At 36.9% G+C, this 24415-nt stretch overlaps 1 protein-coding gene and 1 long non-coding RNA gene across 3 annotated transcripts in view; one reads left to right on the top strand and one right to left on the bottom strand.

Moving 5' to 3' along the window:
* Positions 1–19009, top strand: part of LOC125782182 (uncharacterized) — a 32463-nt gene extending 13454 nt beyond the window's left edge. Inside the window, exon 4 of the long non-coding RNA XR_007424768.1 lies at positions 18975–19009. This is a non-coding gene — a long non-coding RNA (uncharacterized LOC125782182). The remainder of the gene's footprint in view (positions 1–18974) is intronic.
* ccdc102a (coiled-coil domain containing 102A) overlaps positions 6074–24415 on the bottom strand; it is a 134666-nt gene continuing 116324 nt past the window's right edge. For both annotated transcript variants that reach the window (XM_022667390.2, XM_022667391.2), the window contains 2 exons: positions 22923–23026; positions 6074–8934 (listed from right to left, as the gene is read on the bottom strand). In XM_022667390.2, coding sequence (XP_022523111.2) covers positions 8796–8934; positions 22923–23026 — 243 coding nt within the window. In that variant the 3' untranslated portion in view covers positions 6074–8795. The remainder of the gene's footprint in view (positions 8935–22922; positions 23027–24415) is intronic.

The raw sequence follows: 24415 nt of genomic DNA, 5'->3' as shown, positions 1-24415 counted from the left end.
GACTAGGGATGCGGCAGTTTAATGGTTTTCCACTGTATGAAAATGCTCAATTTTTTTACACTGCAGATTGCTGTATTTTTCGCACAATAAGGTGCACTTAAAAGTCTTTAATTTCCCTAAAAATCACCCCAATAATTTGGTGCACCTTATGAATGAATTCTATCAGTTTGGTTTTAAGGAGCAGTAAAGCCACTCTGCTGAAGTATATGCAGTGTTATTCAGGAGTTTCAGTTTAGTTCTCCCTCACCGAAACTTGAGGCTGGAGCAGTATTAGCATTAGCCGCTAACCGCGCTAAGTGCTATTTTTTGGCTGTTCAGATGTTTGTATAATATCGGCCTGTAGCTTGCTGCTAACCCCAGCTAGCACTGCTGGAGCAGCATTAGCATTACCCGCTAACAGCGCTAGCTCTTACGCCGTTCAGAGGCGAGTATATCGGACTGTAGCCTGCATGTTTACCGCGTTAAAACAAGCTACATGGGAAGAACCTCTAACTATTATCGCCCTGGCTTTCCAGGAACACTCAGGGTTCCTCAGTGTAGTGTGCTTGCACCCAGCTTTTGTTGAAATCTGCAAATTTAAGCTTACTGTAATAAACTGAAGTGCTTTAGTTACCCAAATAAACTGTTTTCAGAGAGAAATCTGTGCAGGTTACCACTTAACTTAGCTTTACAGGTCTCTCCACCCTGCTGAATTAAAAGGAAAACATGGCGACACCCCAGTGAAGCTGGCCCCTCATATCATTAGAAATGAAATAAAAATATTTCCATTGGTTAGTGCTACGTTTGTGCTGGTTTGTGCAGCAAAAATTAACGTTTGTGCTGTTATCGTTTTTGAGATATTAAACATTTAATTTTCTCACCTGTTATGTAACCCAGCCCCTCATTTGTGGCCAAATCGCACCAAAGTGGTCTCATTGGTTAGTGCTACGTTTGGGCTAGTTTGTGCAGTAAAAATTAACGTTTGTGCTGTTATCGTTATTGAGATATTAAATATTATATTTACTGTTATCGTTATTGAGATTAAATATTATATTTACTGTTATCGTTATTGAAATATTTAACTATTTAATTTATTACCTTTTATGTAACACAGCCCCTCATCTAAAGCCAGATTTCATCAAAGTGGTGTTGTGTTTCTACTGCTGTGTTTGAGTTGGTTTGTGCTATTAGAATAAATATTTGTGCAATTTAGTTATTAGAGTTATTGGATAAAAAAAATATTTAATGGGTGGCATTACCCAGCCCCCCAATAAAGCCCATAATTTAAGTGTTGTTAAGAATTAACAAAATTTTGGGATATGAACCACGCCTCAATTTCCCAAACTCCTCCCCCTGGTCCTATATATATACCTTCCAGGTGCTCACCTACGTGATTTCGACCTCGCACCCGCCTCCACCCCATCACCACCCTCATCTTCACCCTCATCTTCATCACTCATCTTCATTACTCCTAGCCGCGGGGGGGGACCTGGCTTGAGAACAGTCTCAAGCTGTTCTGAACTGTACCCCAAGCAACATAATCACAGTTCCCCTCCCCGTTTGTGCTGGTTTGCTGCACAAACCAGCACAAACGTAGCACTAACCAATGAGACCACTTTGGTACAATTTAGCCACAGATGAGGGGCTGTGTTACATAACAGACCTATTATGTTAAATATTTCAATAACGATAACAGTAAATATAATGTTTAATATCTCAACAATGATAACAGCACAAACGTTAATTTTTGCTGCACAAACCAGCACAAACGTAGCACTAACCAATGGAAATATTTTTATTCCATTTCGGATTATATGAGGGGCCAGCTTCACTGAGGTGCGACACCCCTGTTCCTTTCTAGTGTCCAATAATGTGCCTTGAAATCAGGTGCGCCTTATAGTGTGGAAAATACTGTAGTGACTGAGCCCATTAAAGAACTTTAACTACATCCTGTCTTCAACGATATGAACTGAATCTCTTTATATTTGACACTGATTAGTTTCTAGAAGAGCGAGGGAAGTATGTTGACATACTTGGCTCTTATTTTAGCAAGTTGCTTTTTCAGGTTTGTGCTGAATTCTGCCTCTCTGAGAGTATCTAGCTCCTTTTGAATGCACGTGTGTCCTGCAGCAGAATGAGTGTAACAGATTTTCTCCTGAATAATAAACAAGGGTTAATCTATAGTTACAATAGATAAAGAATCACCAGCACCATAGTGTTTTACTTATACTGCTGCATGATGCGCCTGCACCAGAGTTTTCACACTGAAAATTAACCAAATCATGGTTTAATTGATCAAGACTGAGACCAACCATTTCGGTTGGACTGTATTTTGGTCTTTGGGTTTGGAAATTTTTGCATTCTAACATTTTTTGGAGTTAGTTTACAAAGAATTCACCGTTCTCATTTTCCAGTGCGCATCTACCAAAGGCAGCTTTTACCTAAACAATAGAATTTATTTTATTCCAAGCTTACAATTTACATGGGATGCTTTATCATGACATGTTGGGTCATAGACTGCTGGTGAAATCTTGGGAAAATTTCTGTACTATCAAATACAGCAGAAAAAGAAAATATTGAGCATTAGTTTAGAAAACAACCTGCACCATAAGAGACAGGTGGTTTTAATGTTATGGCTGATGAGTGTACTGTGTTAAAGTAGCACTCTTTCAGGTTGTCCTTTCTGTCTGTCCCCTCTGGCAGCATCAGATAACACTGATTAGTCCTTTGACCCTGGTACTGACACCAAAGACTTCTTTGTTTTAGCCCTTGTTATCTCCTTGCACCTGGTAGACATGTCGAACGCTAGATATAAGGTCTGTGGAGACACTTAAAATCTCTCAGCAGTGTTTCTTGAGGCTTAGCACAACAAGAGTAAACGGGACTGGACAATTACATTTTGTATTGAATTGAAAGGGAAAAAAATACATGCTTTCTCCAGGAGAAATGCAGCAGGTTAAAGTGGCCCAAATCTGATTTTCTGACTGAATTCGATACTTATTTTAGGCTGTTCACGCAATCTTTTTAATGTGACCCATACCTGCCATCTGTCTGAATGGTTTGCACTGTGTAATAGACACACATGCGTTAAATAGCAACGCTTCACGTTAAGTTTCACTTTAATCCCAGACAGAATCTAAAGAGCTATGAATGAGATCAGGCTGCAGTTAATACAGTATACTGTATTTTCACATAGCGCTGCTCAGTGCTGTGTAGAACAGCACCGCCATAGAAACAGGCCACTAGATAACTCCTGCCAGTTAGCATAACAAGCTAATACTGTAGTGATTAGAGTAAGAGGAACAGAATTTCACAATCGATCCACAGCTCAGACAAATGTTCCTCTTGTCCCCCAGACGAGCCCAGAATCGGTCCCGAGTCACTTATTTATCACAAGCTAAAACTCCCTAAAACTCTGGATATGTAACTATAGCCCTTTTAAAGTATATTAATACTATAGCTTGAAAGATAATATTAATGCACACTGAACTGAATTTATTTGTTAACTGGAGAAAGAAGGGAATTGTGGCTGATTTTAATACTGTAATGCCTGTAATGGCTTCAGAAAAAACATTATAAAATTATATTAAACTAGAGTCTTACTGGTGCAATAGAGCTTTTGAAAAATATCTTTTAAATGTTTAAACGTTAAGTATTTTCAGTCTGTTTATGGAACTATTTAAAATATAGTTTTGTAAAGGAAGCTGTGTATCTCTTTTTAAGGTCTATTGTTTACATTCTTCAGCTGTTTTGATAATGAAGTCTGATTTCTTAATATATTGTGTATATATTTTGTGGGACAAAATTTACTTAGTACTAATCAAAGCCTTAATTTAAAGCCTTAATGTTTGGTATTATATCTACTCCCAACAGTACATTTGTCACACCTATTATGACTAGTATAATACTGTATATAGTAGGGGTGTCACGATTCTCTAAACCCTCGATTCGATTTCATTTTCGATTTGAGGGTCACGATTCGATTCGATTCTCGATTTTCTTGTTTTTTTTTCTTGTTATTATTTTATGCCTCATAAAATTTAAATAATATATTTATTATTATTATTATTATTATTATTATTATAAATATTATAAATATTATTATTATTATTATTTATTAAGATATATATGGTAATGCCATCTAGTGACTTTTTTGGTAGCAACAGTGTGCACTATTAAAACAAGCAGTTTATCAGAGCTGTGTGTGGATGGCTGGTGAAACTGCTCATTACATGAAGCTGCAGTTCTTCATCCAACCACTAGCAGCAGCAGCACAAGCCCCGCTCTCTTCACTCAGTCACTACTTCAGTACAGCCCAGCCACGGGCTACAGAGCCCAGCCAGTCCGTTTTTACTGTTTCTGTAAACAAATAAAGGTTTTAACCCCACTAACCGGATAATACAGCTCACTACAGTTCATCTTTCAGCCCAAGCAGCTAACAGCAGCAGGTTAGAACAGCCGATACGGAGTCACTGCTGGGATTGCATTATAAACAGGTCAGTTAGCGCGCTGCTAACCTCAGGATGTTTATAACTACGGAGTTTAGTGGACACACCACGGCCGCCAGGTAAGTCTTTTAAAGGCTACTGAAGACTATTAAAGGCTATTAGAGGTTATTGAAAGCATTATTGGGGGGCAGAAATCAGTACAGGCTGGTTAGATAAGTGATGTTTATTAACGTCATTAAAACAGATTTTGTCAGGTATTGTCTCATAAATATTTACACATAACTTATATCTCTCCTGAAAAGCTTTTATTTTAGTCAGAAACACGCTTGTGTTTACTTTATCTGAGAGAAAGATGTTTTTTTAATTCAATGGAAAGCAACAGGTGTAGTCAATTATAAGTTTAAGATTTTTAATCCACCTCACTGTGATCTATAGTCAGTGTTCTCAAGTCACACTGACACACGCATTTCAGCGAGTTCACACGCTCTCACCTGCGCGCACCCACCCCTCCGTTAGATACAGATACAAAACCTGCGCGCCCAACCCCCGCCCCCCCTCCCCCGTTGGACAGATAAAAACAGTGATCACACTCCCGCCGACTGCGCTCATGCAGCGGCTCTCTATTTAATTGAATAGGATGCGCTGTGTTGGTGCCGCGCCATTTGCGTAGCGCGCTGCGCTATTTGCGTAGCGCGGGCGGGAGGGATCGTCGATCCTCTTTTTGACTTCGATACTCGAGATCGTGACCTCATTTCGATTCGATTTCGATAAAATATCGAGATCGTGACACCCCTAGTATATAGACAAAGTGTATCGCATCCCTGTAGCAAAAACACTATTTAAACTAACCTTGATCTAAACGTTTATAAGTGGGGTCTTAGTCAGCCAGATTTGAGCATGTTCTTTGGTGAACAGACTGTTAGCCATCATGCTAACTAGACTCATGCTTAACTGCTCCTCTCTCCTGATTTGCAACAGTTAGACATTTCTAATAGTCTGGATGATGGATTTACATTTATTGAATGTATGACTTCAAAGTGCGCATGTTGTTCACTTATTTTGTGACCCTGTAAAACAAACTGAACTTTATTTGTTCAGTATTTGAAACTGTATTTGAGTTGTTTTTTGGTTTTAAAATTACACAGAATTACATATGGACATACAAGAAGCCACGTAAAAGCAGTCTTAAAAACTATAAACTCTACCTCAGTAACTGCTGTGATTATATATGTTCTATATGTTACAGTATGTCACATCTCTGCACCTTATCCCCACTATACACTTTATTATACCGTATCGGTACTGCACTGTCCTGTCTTTAAATTGTCTCGTCTTTTGTATTTATTGTATTTATTGTTATTTAGTGTTATAATTTTATAATTTTATGTTGCACTGTCGTCACTCCTGCACTTTATGTTGTCTATTGCTTGTTGTTCTATGTTGCACCATGGTTCCGGAGGAACGTAATTTCATCACACTGTGTACCTGTACTCAGATGTAATGACAATAAAAGCCTCTTGACTTGACTTCTCTTAACTGTATCAATATAGCACTTCAATAATATTTATAGACAGTAATAAAGTAATAAAAAACTGAATACTGCCCATCACTAGATTTGATCCTAAATAAGAGACAGAGACACACAATTTATACACACTTAACATTTATAATGCTAAATACAAAACCACTGTAATACAGACCAAATGTATTACTAATGTAAAAAAAAAAAAAGAAAAATATTTCAATATGACCAGTAAAAATGTCCCACTGTAAGATGAGTCTGTATTGGTCCCCACTGTTGGTCTCTCCAGGAGATGATCTTATTGCTTAAACAGATTCTGCCAACTGAGAATCAACACAACAAGCTAAAACGTTCCCTTATGTGGAGCTCCATGATTCCCCCCTCCCACGGTCCACCCCGAATAACACACTGGAACCAAGGCAAGAGACACTACTTAGAAAAAGCTTAGAAAAAGCATCAGAAACATTAATGCAGGACTGTTACAAAACACAAGCCACTCTCTAGATCTTTACGCCTCACAGCTCAGGCCTGAGCGACATGTTTATAGCAAGCCGTTTATCCTAAAATCAAACCAATAATACTAAAGTTCTAACTCAGATTTTACTGGTAAAAACTTGGATTTCTATAATTATGTTTTTACTGATAGACACTCTTATTTCAGAAATGTTATTATTGGGATGCACAATGATATCAGAATTATATTGGTTTCTGGCCCTTTTTTTTATTTCTTTAAAGAATCATCGGCCAATATTTCAAACCGATACTTGCTGACGTGATGATATAGGCTCTTTTACTTATTTGTAAAATAAATGTGTCTAGTCTTTATGTAAGTTATAATTATGTGTATCTGTATTAGAACTAGGGCTGTAAGGTTAATGGAATTATTCTGATTTAAGGAATTACTGGTTTAATGTGATTTTTAAAATGGAATAATGGAGACTGTACATCAGCTGCAGAGTAAATCTCAGTAGACAGACTTTGCTTCTATCAGAAACCTGTAAAGAACTCTCTCATGTGGCAGTGATTTTCATATTACTTAGGTTTTTTTATTTCATAATTTATTAAGAATTTCAAAATATGGACGTTATGTTTACTGTGTTTAATATAAAAGCAGCATGTAAAGTTGAAGGGGGCTGTTTACTTAAAAAAATACAAACATTTAGCTTGTGCATTATTTTAAATAAGGCTGTCTGTTTGCAAAAAAAAAAAAAAACCCTGAAGTTACGAAAGAACTAAAAATTGTAATCGTAATTGAGTATCGATCATGCATTTGAATATCATCAGGATTATTCTTTTTTTGTTTACATCACCAGCCCTAATTAGAGCTGGACAATATATCAATATGTTTTTATCGTGATACATTTTTAGTGTATCAACAAAAAGCATATTTAGGATATAAACCATCATTACTTAAAGAACACTGACCCAACTGTACATTTACAGGGAATGTAAAAATCAACATAACAAATATACATTTAGTTTTAACTACTAGTAATGTTTAGGGTATATGATATTAAGGATGTGTAGTTTTTAGATTTGTTAAATATAATTTTAGATATCTACAATTTGGGCTTTGATTATTAGTTATACTGAGTCTAAAAACTACAATCTTTATTGGTCAGAATTACAGCAGAGATACAAAAAAAAAAAACTTTAGATAAGAGAAAGCGAAATTCCATGTAAAATAAAGAGTATTGAACAAGGCTTTTCACAGGTTTATTTTTTTTTTTACTGTTAAATGAATTATATAGCTTCAGAGCTGGGAGGATAATTTAATAAATGGAATTACTGTTTTAATGTGACTTTCAAAATGAAATGAACACTTTTCCATAAAGATAATATGAGGAGGTTATGTTTACACTAAATAAAAAAAAAAAACAAGTTCTAATGTAAGAACATCCTCCAGCCCTATGTAGACTTGACATTATTTATAATCTTGCTTTATCTAAATCTGTATAGATTTTCTGGTATTTTCCTCACTTGGACAAAAAGCAAAAGTGCTGTTTGCCATGTTTAGGCCCTGAATATTTGGTGCATCCCTACTATCATGTGACTAGCCAAAATTACACTACAAATAACGTCAGAATTGCTATATAGATCTGAAGATCTGATTTTATTAATAGTAAATATTCCATAGCTAGTATCTGCAATGAGTTTCTACTAGTAAAAACTGCATTACATTAAATCTTTAATTTAATTTCTACTTTTAATTAATTAATAGGTTTAGAGATTTAAGCCAAAACGGCTTGCCATAAGCATTATTAATGTTACCTTCTCTATGTGTCGGTACTTGTGGAAATAATGCTGGTTGAGAGAGAAAGAGAGAGAGAGAGACAGAGAAAGAGAGAGGTGGTCTGAGATGGAAAAGCAGGGCAGGGGCACTCGAGATAGAGAGATGACAGAAATGGAAAGTGAAAAAGATAAGATATAGCAGTGCAGGGAAGGGAATGCCTGGATGGAAGCTGAGGGATAATGGATAACAGAATTAGACAGGACTGGAGCAGTATATAAACCCACATGCAGGAGGGTGGTAGAAGAAGAGTAATAAAGGGAGATAATGCGGAAGTGGAATGTGTTCGACACCAATTTCATTCAGAATCTTCTCCCTCAGCTACAGTCTTTTTAAGCTTCTGCACGCACACTATAACAATAGTGAGCTACTGCTGTGCGTCAGGGAGCAGCAGGGTGAAGCATCAGGTCACGGTCAGTCGCTTTAAAATCAAAGTTCTTCTGGTCTGTGTAGGCTGGTCTGGTTTTTGGTCCCAGTTCTGAAATAATAGTTCTGTTTGAAATGCTGGACAGAGATCGGTGGGTGGGCTGTACATTCACTGGGGGGCTGTGATTCTTCAGGGTATCTGAAGCTTCAGCTCCTCCTCTTCCTCGTCAGGGTCGCTGGGTGGGGCATCAGGGTCGTCAGGGCTGAAGAGCGCTGAAGCTGACGTCCTCATCTTACCAAAAAGACCAGGGTTCTGTTGACGCCTCAACCTGAAGGAGAGAGGATAAGACAGAAATAATTAGAACCAGGTAGATATATGTTTGGATTTGTGGAGGGTGAGCAGTGGCTTCATTTGGCTGCAGTGCGGACTTGACTAAAGTCAAGGTCATGTTGCAATGTTTTATGTTTTGATTCTTGACACAAAAAGTAGATACACAGCACGGTCTCTATGTCTGTGTAAGTGACAGGCTGCTGCTGCCTGAGAAGGGTGGGGGGATAGGAGTAAAGTTTGCAGTAGGACTGGGCAATATGTTTTTAAAATATCACATCACAATATTTCAGGGTATTTTTGCGAGAGCGATAATCTTAGTGATATGAAAAATTATGTTTTAATGGATTTTAAGAATACAGTACTGCAACACAATTATAAATACGTTTATTTAGTATAAATATAACAAAAATAAAGTAATGTAACAACAAATATGTACCACAAAACTAAAGTGCAGCATATTTAGTGCATTCATATAAACAACAAACAAACCATTAAAAGTAAAAAATACAGTATACAGCAAATAAATTACCACAAGTATATCGCAATATCACAGTATAGAGTTTTTGTTTTTAATCATGTCATGATTTTTGGCGATAGTACTGCGTACGATCAATGAACGAACAGTGTGGCTATTGTTACCCATTAAATAACAATACAAGAAGAAAAAGTAGCAATGTTGTGCCGAAATCCAACATCTAACGCACATACCATTCTACAAACCCATTAGTTCTTTCACAGCCAAGAAATGCTGCTCATGTATCGTCCCCTTCGGTTACGTTGGTCAAAATACTCTACGTAAAGATAGAATTGGGCAGAAAATAGTCAGAAAAGAAGACTGTTGTAGAGTTTGTTTTTAAAAATTATTTCTAAATTAGAAACAAAGCCTCCTTAGTCTTCATAGGATACTCCTACTGAGTACCCAATCCTACTGAAATTGCAGCCTTGACTTTGGAACGCAGTTGTTGACTATCTTTTCTGTTTGCCCACCATGTTTCTTCACCAAGCATCTGAGTGACCACAAAATTTCACCTCCCATCACCATGGTAACTACGATGAACCTGGTGCAGTTGGTAAAGTTGCGGACACCAAACCCCTGCAGAAACAACCACTTCCTCCAGAGATTCCTAAACTGCGAGCTTCTGCAGCCGAGGTTCTGTACCTGTCAGAGCAAATCAAATGAGTCAATGTGAGAAGCTAAAAATAGCTCTGTAGTGATTTATTAGGGCAGAGTTGGAGAAATGCGTCTTCATTCTGCGATGATTCGGCGCTCATCTGCAGCTACGATACCATCCGTCAGTGTTTGCAGTCTGGCGAGTCTCCACGTTAATGACAAAGACAAACAGTGGCGAGCGAACAGCAGCACACTTAATTCACCGAGCTAACACTCACTTTCACACTTTATCTGCTGCTCTCGCGCGCGCACACACTTTCGATGTCTCTGTCGTGGTTTATGCAGACACAACATCCTCATCTTCCGCAGACATGTCATCAAACAATACCTGCCCGCTAAGCTGCCAGCTGGGTAAATATGCCGGCTGCACGGGTAAATACCTATTCTATAACACTGCTGGAGAGAGGGAAGATGAAGAGGGATGGAGGGAGAGAGAAGGATGGAGAGATACAGGGATTGGTGGAGATGTGGTTTCTGGCCGCAGGCCTGTCGATGACTCTCGCAGATGATCGATTAGGTGTCTGTGTTTACGAGCAGAGTGTCCAACCTCAGGCCGGCTTCCAGAGAATTCTACTGACTTATTCATTCAGCTTTAAATGGGAACTGGAGCTCACTTACCCAACTAAGTCACACTGACAATGTAGATACTGCGAAACAACAACACTGATCAGCGACTAAATGTACATAATTATTTACTTTAATTAGAATGACTAAAGGAAACTTCTTTATAGATTAACTTCTATGAAGAATGTATGAATTTAAAGAGTTAAGCTCTTTCTGATGGAACCAAACTCAAGTTGTCAAGTGTTATGAAACATAGCACACATGCTGTTAAGTGGTTTCTAGGGTTTTGTTAATGTGTTGATATTATGGTATACATTTACATTACATTACGTTACGTTTACGACATTTAGTTGACACTCTTATCCAGTAGGACTGCAACGATTAGTCGATATAATCGTCAATGTCAATTATTTAAATTTGTCGACTAAAAATGTAATTGTAGACTAATTGTTAATTTGTAACAGTACCACATTACACAAAGTGCTGGGGACAAAAGTGCAATGGGAGACTTAGTATGTTTCTCCAAAAGTGCCCAAACACAACAGATTACTTATTAAAGCACTTAATATCAGTAATGTCCATGTTTAAACAACATTAATATATTTAAATGCCATTTAAACCTCATGTTCTGCTGTTTCTATCGTTTTTAGAGATGGCAGAAATAATCGTTGACTAATCGAAAAAATAATCGTCAGATTAGTCGACTACCAAAATAATAATTAGTTGCAGCCCTATTATCGAGAGTGAATTACAAGGTTATTTCTATTACAGAGGTGAATAAATGTAGGGTTAGGAGTCTAGCCCAAGGACTCTTATTGGTGTAGCACACCATTTAGTCACCCAGACCCTGGAATCCTAGTCTCCCACATTTTTTTATTTATTTTACCTTTATTTAACCAGGGTAGTCACATTGAGATTAAAAATCTCTTTTACAAGTGAGCCCTGACGACATTATGTGGTAGCTTACTTGCAGGGGGTGGTTTAATCTTCTGCACCACACTTACCATGGGTTAGTTTAGATAGATTTAGATAAGTTGAAACAACACTAATTGGTGGCCAAACATACAGTCCCAGTTATGTCGTAATGTTCAGGATGCCTCTCTCTGATGGAACCAAAGTCGGGATTGTCAAATGTTGCGAAAGGTTGTAAAAGAGTTGCTAAGTGGTTTTTGGGGAGTTGCTAAGGTGTTGCTATGGTAAAGGTGTTGGCGTGATTGGGTGTCTGTGTTTACGATGACAGTGGGAAACCTCAGGCTGACATCCAGAGAATTTCTCTTACTTATTCTTTTAGCTTTAATAAAAATCTGGATCTGACCAAACAGGGAAACAGGTAACAATCTTTTTATGAAAGATTGTAAAGTTGTTGCTTGTTGTTAGTATTTGCTTCATTAGGTTTCCACATTTACGAGCAAAGCATCCAAACTCGGGTCGACTTCCAGAGAATTCTACTGACTTATTCTTTTAGCTTTAATAAAAATCTGGATCTGGCCAAAACAGGTAAACGATAACACTCAACAACTTTTGGGCAAAACATTAGGGCCTTTATGTAGTTTCAGGATTGCTAAAAATGCAAGGATTTGGAGGAACTTAGCGTATGAAATTCTGTATTAGAGCTTTTGCTACTAGAGGTTAGAAGAACAGCTGTTACATTGCATTTACGCTGTGCCATCACGTCAACGGATTTGAATGCACCCCCTCCGTCCCCCGTCCCACAGTGGAATGAGTGTAACAGATTCCCCTCATATATCTGTTATTTGTGTTCATAAACACAAGTTAAAGTTTAATCTACAGTTACAGTAGATACAGAATCACCAGCTCTGTAATATGTTGTACCCATACTGCTGGGTGGTACAGTGACAAGTGGCCAAAATGCAAGTGTGAAAGCACCTGAAGTATGCCACGTCACTTGTAGAGCAAATTTATTTAAAAGTTAACATTTAAACTCATTTACAAAACGAGTGAGTAAACAGCATTTTAACTATTAAAAAAGGGATGTAAATGCAATTTATCCTACAGTAGATCTCTGATCGGAAATGCTTTAATGAGAATCAGAAAGGGTTGTCTGAATCTCTGCTCTTGCTGGTGCCGCTGGAGTCCATATATGACCACTCTATGAGAAAGCATCATGGGACCTACTGACAGGAACTGTGAGCAGTTAAACGGTGCTAAATTACACATTATGCTGTTTTGACCGCAGCAACCCACTAAAAGACTAAAAGCTTTCCAATCGAGCCAATGCTCTGTGAGGTTATGTTTACTCAGGAGGCAGTAAAGGAAGAAGCTTGCGAGAAGCCTCCAAAAAGGGGAGAGTGAGAGACACTGAGACGGTAAATGAGTGTATGAGGGCGATAGCGAGAGGAAGTGTGAATGAGAGTGCATGTGAGAGCGAGTGAGTGGAAAGAAATGGAGAGATGAGCAGAGAGAAAAAGATGTTACGCCTACAGTGACTCATGTCTTCAGGCAGTTATCTATGAGCCTCTGCATATTTTAGCATTTCAGAATTTCCGCTTTTCCGCTTCCAGAGCTGCGATCCACAGAGTGGCTCTGAGCCAAAATGAAAAAAACCTAAACTAGTAGATCTCCTGAGCTCCTCGGAGCACTGACGTAAAACGTTACATGCATCCTCAATCAAACGCCGAGACTAGTCCGCCAGCGCTCCTGATTGTACTGACTCACCAGAGTGGAACCAATACAAGAGTGGCTATTATTCTGATTCGCTCATCCTCGAAGACACTCATACGTTCCTGAGACACGGGCAGCAAATAACATGACAGTCACAGACAAGACAATGCCACGTCTCGCCACACACACCCGCATAATCCTCAATTTAATCCAGGCTCACACAGACACACACACATTACCGTCTGACACCAGACTTATTTATTCTATTCCACCCCAGCACATAACCATAGAGAATACATATACTGTATATCTTTATATATAGGGCTGGGTATATTGTATATATCCCATCCAGTACTTAATCATCATCCTCCTCCTCCTCCTCATTCTTTAAGTATTTAAGTTCGGGTATACAAATTAAGATTTTTAAAACAAAGATATATAATAAAATGTTTAAAATATGAAAACAGTAAAAAGTTACAATACATCAATAATAAAAAGACAATAAAAATAAGAGGAAACAATAAAACATTAAAGTAATTGTTAAAATGTTAGGGAATTAAATATTCAACTTAAAAGATTTATAGAAATTAAAATTAGAAAGTGAAATGTCAAGAGCTGCAGGAGAAAAGAGCAAGTCCAGTTTCAGAGTATTTAGTACACCTCGTTCCATATAAAAATAAATTAACTTAAAATAAATGAAAGATTCAATACATACATCTGTTTAACTGAATGTATTGCAGCAATTGAGTGTCATCTGCACTCTTGTTCTGATGAGTGCCAGTTTTATCATCATAACATTTTTGATGGTCTTTTTTGCAACTGCACTTGAGGATGCTTTCAAAGTTCTTGAAATTCTTCTTTTTTTTGACTGATTGACCTTCATTTCCTCTTAAAGTATTTCTTTTGCTTTACTTAGTTGAGTAGTTGTTGCTTCTCATAATCTGGATTAGACACAAACACTTTATTAAGAGACAAGAAATTCAAGTAATTAACTCTTGATGAGTTCAGCACAGCTGTTAACTGAAAGCCTGAATTCCAGGAGACTCTACCTCATAAAACTGACTGAGAAAATCCAGCAGAGATGTTCAAAACTGATCATCTAAACAAGAGGAGCTACTTTGGAGAATGCAAAATATAAAACATTTGGTTTAATACTTTTTTTGTTTAATAAATAATTCTATATGGTTTTCTTCATAGTTTAAATGAGTTTAGTAGTAATCTACAATGCAGAACATTTTAAAATAATGAAAAAACACTTGGTCTGAAAATTTGTACGTACACACATTCACAAACAAATGTTCACATGCACAGCAGATGACTCCACTCTCAGTCAGTGGAGACGGGTGCACTAGAAGCCTCTTGCTAATGTCTGGAGAGAGCGATAAGAAGACAGTAAGAGCTACATTAGTGAGAGAGAGTCACAGCAGCACCTTCACAGCCATAAGGTCAGCACTCCACCACTCCCTACATCCCTCTGCTTCTGTCCTACTGCAGCAGCCCTGACCCAGAACACACTCACCCACCACATACTGATATCCACCACCTTCCCCATACGCTATCTATTCAGTACTGCTGCATGATATTAAAAAAATGACCTTCAGAGATTACAGTATTTAAAAATACAGAATTTTTCACAAATGTCACAATTCCAATATACACTATCGAAGGTTGGATACATGATTTTAGTATCAAGCACAGTATAGCCTGACTAGGATGGCTTAATTTACCTTATGCGACGTTACGCATCCTGCAATTTGACCATTGCAATGACTATGCTGAAATTATTGGATTACAATTTAGAGTCTGCGCTACGATTCTAAAAAAGTTTTTCTTCAATACAGGATTTTTTTTGGTACAGTTTTGACAGTTTGGAGGAAAATGAAGAGAAGGAACTTTGTACTAGTTGGCAGGTTGAAATTATTTTTTATCATTTGTGAATTGATTTAGAATCCCCACCCCTAATCAAAACATTATTTTATTTTCCCCTCTTCTGTTTGTGAGGTTTAGACATTTGGGTCTAAAGGTAGATTCAATTGGTGACACTCAGTGTTTCAGTTAGAAAATGTGGTTATTAAATTTTAACATTTAAATCTGTTAAATCAATATTAATAATCACTACCTGCCTTTTGTACATCACTAAATGTTGAGTAAACTTCTGTGCAGTCAGTGAGACTACAGCAAAGAATGAACAAGTGGCCTACATCATTGTGTGTGGTTATTGTGGTGCTTGGTGACGGCAGTAATGCAGAAATACATTGCTTAGCTGACCAATGACGCTGCGGACTATGTTAGTGCATAGATGTGGCACATAGTAACATTTCCGGGGAGGGGCACATTCAGCTCAGGTGTAGTGTATTGGTTCTCAATTATTTTAGACCATGTTCTAGCAATGACCAAACTAAAGTTCTGAGAGTAAAGGACTGAAATATAGCTTACATACACATTCTAACATGTTAAACACTAAATACTAATCTCAGGGTTTGTACGGTCATGAAAAAAACTTAAAAGTCATGCAATCAGAAAATGGCAATTTCGAGGCCTGGATACGTTTTAGAAAACTAAAAGTATCCAGAAAATTTGGTCTTACAAATCTTTGTGTTTCCATTTATCGGCTGAGAAAATCTATTTTGAGCTTTAAAGTTACATCAGCTCAGAGTTAATTAAGTAATTTAGCCCTACACAATGGAGCTCTCAGGATCTGACACACATTTTATTATTAAAGATTGTGTGTCAACATTTTATAAGATTCATTTTAGACCTGCTAAAATCAATTTTAATATTATAGTTTTAGTTGTCTGTCTGCACTGTTTAAAAATCATATGGTCATGAAATTTTGCCTTCAAAGCATAGAAAAGCCATGAAAAAATCATGGATATCTACTGGTTAAAAAGTGTATAAACCCTGTAATGAATGTAATGTTAGGAAAATTACAGGTACAGGAAACTTTACAGATTTTCATCTTTAGTGTCTGCCAGCATATATATTTTTCTCATCTAGTGTACCACCTTGGGATGCTTTAGGCACCACCAGTGGTACCTGTATCACAGTTTAAGAGAACCACTAGTGTAGGGTATGGAGCTAAGTGTTGGACATAGGTGGCTGACATAGATTCAGATCAGAATCCAGAATCGTAAGTTGACCTTAACTGCCTCCCAATGTCCTCTGCAGCGGCCCAAAAGCTGTACTGATTTAGACATCAAATTTGTGACGGGAGAGGAAGAGAGAGGGAGTATATAATCTGAGCTGTTCTCCAGGGCTAAGAACAGAGAGACAGAGCGAGAGACTGACTGAGACAGCATGAGAAAGACCGTCTTAACAAGCTGCTTAGTGTGGAATCCAGAGATGAGAGGATCCAGTTCACAACTTAGTGTGGTGAAATAAGCAAATAGGCGCAGTAGGGGTGCTGTGCCGGGGGTATGCAGTGCCGGAGGAGCTCCACGCTCTGCCAGAAGAGCGGACCGACACGGCTGCTCACGAAGGACTTAGCCAGACGAACGCTGCCTGCCAGCCTGCAGCTCAGCTCCAGCCTCAGGAGGATCTTTTATAGGTGCAGCGAGGCAACCAAGTACCCCAGCCGGCCCAACAAAGTCTTTACAGTTACAAACTAGATGTTTAACAGGAGACAGGAACCTGTGGGTAATTGCTTTATTAATAGGGTAAAATGCAGAGTTGCATATCTCTCTTAGGAGTGTTTTTCTAGGCATCCTGCATCTTCTTTCTGCAGGTTACTGTAGAAATTTGGTAGTTCTTTTTAATAAGGATGTGCATTCAGCCAGATATAAAAAGCTGACTGCAGTATAGTATAGGCCTGTCACCATAACAAAACTTTCAGGACCATATGAAAAGTTTGATTCCAAAACGCGATAAACGGCATTTAAAAAAAAAATGAGTTAGAGCCAGAATCAGAATGTTATGTGACCATTCTTGAAAAGCCAATATTCAATTTTCATCAAAACGCCACATCCGCCGTGTAATACTGCCCTGCTTTCTCTCTTTCTTTCCAAAACGCAACAAACGCCAGACGTCTTGATTTCCTGCAGAACGCCACGTCTCCACTCATCCAATCACAGGGCAGCACTCCACGAGCTATCTAATGTAAACATCATAGCGCGCGCCCTGTTGAGCCGGCCGGTATTTAGTGTAGCCTAATTTCACTTTCGTTTTTCACTCTCAAAGTCCGCGAAAATCAACAGGTTTTGATGGTATAGAGGAGCCTGTTCGTGAAGCAGTTATTGAAAAAAAGAGAAAGCCGTCAAAAGAGTCTCATGTACGTGAAAAGGTAAAGAAAATGAGGCATTCAGGAGGGGGGAAAAGCCGGCTGTCATCTGCAGTTCACACACACACACACACACACACACTACACTACACTACACTACACTACACTACACTACACTACACTGCAGCACATGAATGTAACGTGATTTTGTGGATTTTATTGTCTTAATGTTGTTCGTTAATGAAATTTTGCACTTTTTCGAAAATAAATGTTTTGAAATTTGTGTTTTTAGGCCCAATGGTCAAACTATTATATTCAGATGTACAATTTACTGTTATTTATTATTGTATTTTGCACATTATTAGTAAAAAAAAAATTATATTGATGCCAAAGGATATATAAGACATTTTGAAAAAAAACTTGGCATGGATTTATTGCATTTTGCGAAAAAACTAATTATTTAAAAATAATTAAAATCTTGATTTGATTTTTTTGTGTTATTTTAACCTCAGTATGGTATTTGATAGTTTGAAACAGAAAACGGTGGTTTTCAGCCTACCACTTTCTCGCTAAAGAAAACCCTTTTTTACTCAAAGTGATAAAAATGGATTTATAGCGTTTTGGAACCAAACTCATATATTATCCCAGAAATTATTGCCACTATAGAATTTTTTTTTTTTTTTTTTTTTTTTTTTTTTTTTTTATAAATACTGTTTTTGGGCTCCCAAAGGACTTTAGGACAATGTACCACAGTGATAATACACTAGCATAATAATACTATTACACCATTTTTATCTTTTTATCATTAAGAACAGCTGTTGGTCTTCCAGTATAAAAATAATTCATATTTATTTTTATATGTAATATAAATATTTAATTAAGTAAAACCACCTCAAGGACTGTGGGTCCTGAGAAAGCTTAACTAAATATTAAACAGACCTTTATATATATATATATATATATATATATATATATATATATATATATATATATATATATATATATATATATATAAATTAACAACAAAATTCTATTTTATTTTTTTTTAGTTTGTTTATAACACAAAGGCAGATTATTTGTTCTGATCATATATATGTGTATATGCTAAAAAACACAAATTAATAACCTAATTATTGTGACAGGCCTACTGCAGTATGAATGGAAAGTCTTTATAACACTAATATGATGGCGTCTGTTCAAGGATAAAGTCCCGCCCTTCAGCAAAAAGAGCCAATCAGATTGCTGCTTGTGCAGAAAGCAGAGGAGAGTCAGTGTGCTAGTGGAGATCTGCGCAGGCGCAGTAGCCAAAACAAGCCGACAAATCACATTTTTTTTTTTTTTTGAGTTGAATGCTCTAAACTGTTTATGTTCATATAAAACTGATTTCATCAGTGATTTAAAATATATTTCTAAAATTTGAATCTGACGTTTACTTTTCAGTATTTTGGTCTCCTTTTTTAAACAGATGGAATGCTGGTCTTGCATGACTGGAAATCAGTGCAGCGCTCTTTATCTTTTATTATTCAAAACTAGCCTAAAGGGGTTTTGTTTGATTTGATTTTCATTTCAGATAAAGAAGCGTAAACATAACCTTCATTCTCAGATTAGATAAAACACTTGTTACAACAAACAGTGTTTGATGCTGATGATGAGGAATCAGCATCAATTACTACATGCAGTATTTTTGTTTCCTTAATAAGCTATTGTGTTTATATATTTAAAGTCATGGGAGGACAGCAGTATGTAAAACTGCTTAAGGAGCGTTACTTCAGGCGATGGGTTGGGAACTTTCAAACTATTTCATTTATTTCAATAGCTCCATATTTTTAATTGTATTGTATTTTTTTTCCTTTTTTGCTTTGTTTTATTTTTAATTACTTCCTTTTTTAAGTGGATCTTTTGTTTTGTTTTGTTATTTTAAATTAACATTATATTTTAGAGCTTATTTTTTAGAGCAGTATCTGTTATTTTTCTGGTCCACATATTAGTGTTTTATTAACAGTTTCTTTTACATTCATCTATATTTTTATGTGATTTTATTTAATTGGATTATTGTTTTGTTCTTGATTAATGTTGCTAATCACATTAAAAAGGCTATTTTTTTCTGGTGTTTTGTTTACCCCTCTGTATGTGCAGCACTTTGAACTGCATTTTAACATATAAAAATGCTATATAAATACAGTTGAAAAGCTAAATAAATAATGTCTTAACAATAACACTGTTACTCTCCAGTACCCCAGTATCCACCTCCCCTCCTGTCACCTTGACAACCCCCACCAAAATCCTCCTCTACCGGTTTCCATGACAACCTTGGACAAGCGCTACGCTCCATCTGTCGCCCTAACAACCCGAGACGGGCTCCTCCCTCCTCCACACTGGCGTGACTACACAGAACCTCGGCACACCTCTCGCTTCCCTCAGACGCCGCTCTCTCTCTTCTGCTCTCAGATAAAGAACAGGTGAGGATGCACTCCACTTAACTTCATACAATACTAGGGTTCTAATTAAATACAAATGCAATATATTGTGATCAATATAGTGTGACTCTTATAGCAGATTTCAGAAAACATGTAAACTGTCATAGTTAAAAAAACACACTAGCTTTAAGTTAAAGTTTTTTATCCAGTTAAAAAAACACTGATCTAACAATGAAGTACAAGACTGCTATCTATTGGATAGTGTTTAAACAAAACACAAAATTTAACCACTATCTGAAACCAATCGTTACATCCAAACTAATAATTACAGTACCTCACAAAATTAGGTACACCCCTAACATTTGTGTAATTATTTTATTATATCTTTTCATAGGACAACACTATAGAAATGGCATATTAATACAATGTAAAGTAGTCAGTGTACAACCTACAGTATAAGTGTATACAGTTACAAGAATGTTCCGATAATTTTGAATAAATAAAATTGTTTGCTATTTAAAAGGATGTAATGGCATTAATATATTATTATTATATTATTAAAAATATATATATACTCATTTTTATTGCCAGCGGTTTAGACATTAATGCGTTTATGTTGAGTTACTTTGAGGGCACAGCTAATTGTGCTCCACAGACTTTGGCTCTCCTCAGTTTGCCGTTTGAGGATGCCCCACAGATGCTCAATAACGTATTAAACGAGGCAGTGGTTGTCTTGCAGGTGGAACTAGTGAACTACTGTTATACTGTAGCTGTACACTGACTAATTTGTATTGTATCAAAGTGTCATCTTTAGTGTTGTCCCATTAATAGATATAATATAATATTTACAAAGTTTGTGAGGGTGTATTCACATCAATAGTCGATACTCAATATTCGATAGGGCTGCAGGATATTTTGGGAAACATTTACATTGCAAATGTTCTTTTTTTGATGATATATATTTCAATATTAAACAATGCAGGGCCCATGACATCACCAGTCCTGCCCCCACCCGCACACTGTCTTGCGTCCGGACCAATCAAGAGCTGAGTCAGCGCCGAGCTCTCAAAACTCAAGAAAAACAGCAAAACAACAGTAATCAGACCTTTATTCAGCATTTAAATGCTTTTTAAAAGGTAAATAAGAGTGTTTGTTTTTCTGGGATTAAAAGTGTGAATTCTGCTGTAACTGGAAATATCTGCACTGATAAACTGTGCTGGACTGAGGAGCACAGCTTTCCACACGTGCTCACGTTTACAAGCACGTGCCCAACCATGTGGATGGAGGCCATGCTGTTACCTCGTGTTTACTCCTGCCCCGTCCATATTTATTGTGCAGCCCTAATGCTCGATAGTCGAAAATCAATACAGCATTGCAAAAAATTAATATCGCAATCCGATTTTGATATTTTCTTGCACCTTTAATCCCTTGCTGTGATCTTATTATTGAATCTCAGTTGCTGAACCTGTAAGCTTGTGGTGAACCCGGACCCGCAGGGCAGCTCTCTACAGAACAGAACCGTCAGGCATCGCCACGCCGTCGCGCCCGCCGCTGCTCTCACCAGCTGTGGGGGGCACTGGGCCGTTAGGCTGCTGCAAGTCTCCCTGTTACTACGGTAACCCATGGCTAGACGGCTCGGGATTGGCTGCGGGGAGGCGAGAGCCAGAATGCAGACAGAATGATGAGATAGAGAGCGAGAGCGCAGGGGGTAGGGCTAACAGTGTTGTCTATAAGCCTGGCTGTCTTTCTTATGATGTAAAACCCTGGAAAAACCTGTTCGTCACTGATAAAAGCAGAGCTGTGCTCAACAGAGCGGCTGAATATGTAACAGACAGAACATCACACAGGTGAGCTGTTTAACTGAGTGAGAGTGCAGGTGTAGAAAGGGTTAAAAATAATATTGATTTGCATCTAGCGGTGAATAATATACTGATAACATTGCAATATTTTAAAGTAATTTGGCAATAATTATATTTATTATGATATGATGAAACACTGTATTAATTACTTGTATATACATTTAAAGAATATACTACTGCAACAAACTAAATGCAATTTAATTTACAGGGTTCCTGCGGGTCCTTAAAAAGTCTTAAAATGTCTTAAATTAAAATCTGGGTATTTAACGTCTTAAATATACTGTAAATTTGCAGTAGGTATTAAAATAGACGGTGCAGGTGGGAAAACACAGTGGCCTATTGTAAACATCCAGTGGCGAGTTAACGAACATATTAACTTTTGCTCGCTAAAGTGATCTAGCTAATGTTACCAGGGAAAGAACTAAGGTTAGCTAACATACTAATGTTACCCGGGAGACAACTAAAAGAATTATGACTACATTTTTGGGTCTTAAATTATATTTATTGAGTCTTAAAAAACATTAAATTTGACTTTTAAAATGGTGCAAGAACCCTAATTCATGTGAGAACAGTTGCAAACATTCAGCAGAAACCAACAAAAAAAATCTGTAACATTCTATTTCTTAAACAGTATCAAGAATCAGATTTTGCGTGGCATAATAAAAACTAAATAATGTAGCAAAATGTCTATATTAAATATTTAGCAATTTAGTACTTTGGTATTTAAATAAAAACTGCAAACAAACAATTATACACAAATTAAGAGTTCACAGTAAATAAGAAACCTCTTTCAAAACCGAATACTGCTACTATTATGATGTGACAACACTGTTAAATATTTTAATATAAATATGGAATCCTATAAATAAAGATACAAAATTAGTTAAGCTTGCCTTGGTTGCACTTTTTTTTACCAGGATTAAAAGTAGTTTGGTGTGAGGTTCACTGTGGATCTCTTGCTTGCTCTGCCTCGCTCTGCCTCCAGTTTTGTTTATGTCACATGAGCACAGTCTGCAGCAACTGGGTGTTGTTATTCATATTATCACAGCTCTTTTGGGTGTGTTTATTGTAAAAAGTCATGTTGTAATAATGGTACAAATATGATTATCACAGCCCTAATATGATGTGGTGTCATACCTTGACTGTAGATGTTCTAGCTGAACTTGAAGGTTCTCTGACTGCTCCACCTGCTCATCCAAGGACCTCTGCAGCTTCCTGGTCTGATTATGAGCTTCATCCAGCTGAAAAACACAAATACAGGATAAACTACTTCAGTTTCAGACCTTTAAAGAGAAGGGCCTAGTGCCACTGTTCTGTAGCTAAACCATTAGAAGTAAAGAGTAATTCTAAAAAGAGTAATAGTTTAAATAGTTTCTGGTTTTATCATATTCAGAGTGAATGCTGTCTGAAGTAAGTACTGCTGTACACACTAGGGATGCACCGAATCCGATAAACAATATTACACGTACTGTATATATTTGCCAATAAAGATGTCAGGGTTCGTACTGTTGCTTGAAATCCTGGAAAATGCATGAATTTTGGAGAAAGTGCTTGAAATTCTAACTACATTTCCTTTACAATAAATAACTATCTGACGAAATAAGTTTGCTTAAAGAAAAAACTGCAGAGCGTAAAATAAAATAGGCTTTAATTTATTCTCCTTCTGCTGTTAACAAACACAACTCTGATTGTGTTTACATAAATATAGTACCATCTCTTGCAGTGTGACAAAAAGCAAATCAATAATTTTGAGTATATGTATGTATAAATGCTCTCAACTCATCCCCAAGTTTTACATACTACAGTAACTCAATCAGCTCAATCAAATGAATAGAGTAAACATATGGTGAAGAACATTGGTATTTAAATTGTGTGAAACTGACACCAATAAATCCATAACTCCTGCTGTTTACTTATTTAGAAGTATTTGTTTCTCAGTAGCATAGATGTACTATAGCCGCTGTGAAGTGTGGAGAATAGTTTTGTGATATATTGATTATCACTGAACAGCAGTTTTAAGTTTACCATTTATCACTAATTTACCACAGCTGGAAGGTGTGGGAAAAACTTGAAAATGGGCCTTGAAAAGTGCTTAAATGTTACCTTGTAAAAGGTGTATGAACCCCGAGATATACATATTTATAACTTAACTATAGACCTTGTTACAACTTAATAAACAAATTAAACATTTATATACCTTACATTTCAGCTGTTTTATATGTATTTAGTACATTTTAAATACTGATCTTAAGCTTTAAACCCTCTTTATTAAATAAGCAGGTTAAATAAAAAAACAATATATTTATGAAAACTAATAAAAACCAATGGATGTTTAAGCAGCACAGCCAGTGTTGCTTGGTCTTTTTCCTGCATGCAATAAATACACATAATTAAAAATCAGTTTAAAGTTGGTAAAGTATTGGCCTGAATGGCTGATGGTGATTATTCTAATGAAAACACTTATCATTCAATATCGATATAATTCTGATATCATCGTGCATCTCTAGTAGACAATGATCATAAACGTGCTATCTATGCTAAACCAACATTCCCAAAGGCTATTTAACCCTTTCAGACCCTGCGTCCAATAAAAGAGTTTACAACCCAATGAAATAGCTTAGCCCCGCCCA

The sequence above is a fragment of the Astyanax mexicanus genome, chromosome 16, assembly GCF_023375975.1.
Source record: "Astyanax mexicanus isolate ESR-SI-001 chromosome 16, AstMex3_surface, whole genome shotgun sequence".
Lineage (NCBI taxonomy): Eukaryota > Metazoa > Chordata > Actinopteri > Characiformes > Acestrorhamphidae > Astyanax > Astyanax mexicanus.
The sequence above is the reverse complement of the archived record's forward strand: the minus strand, read 5'-3'. Positions and strand labels throughout refer to the sequence as shown.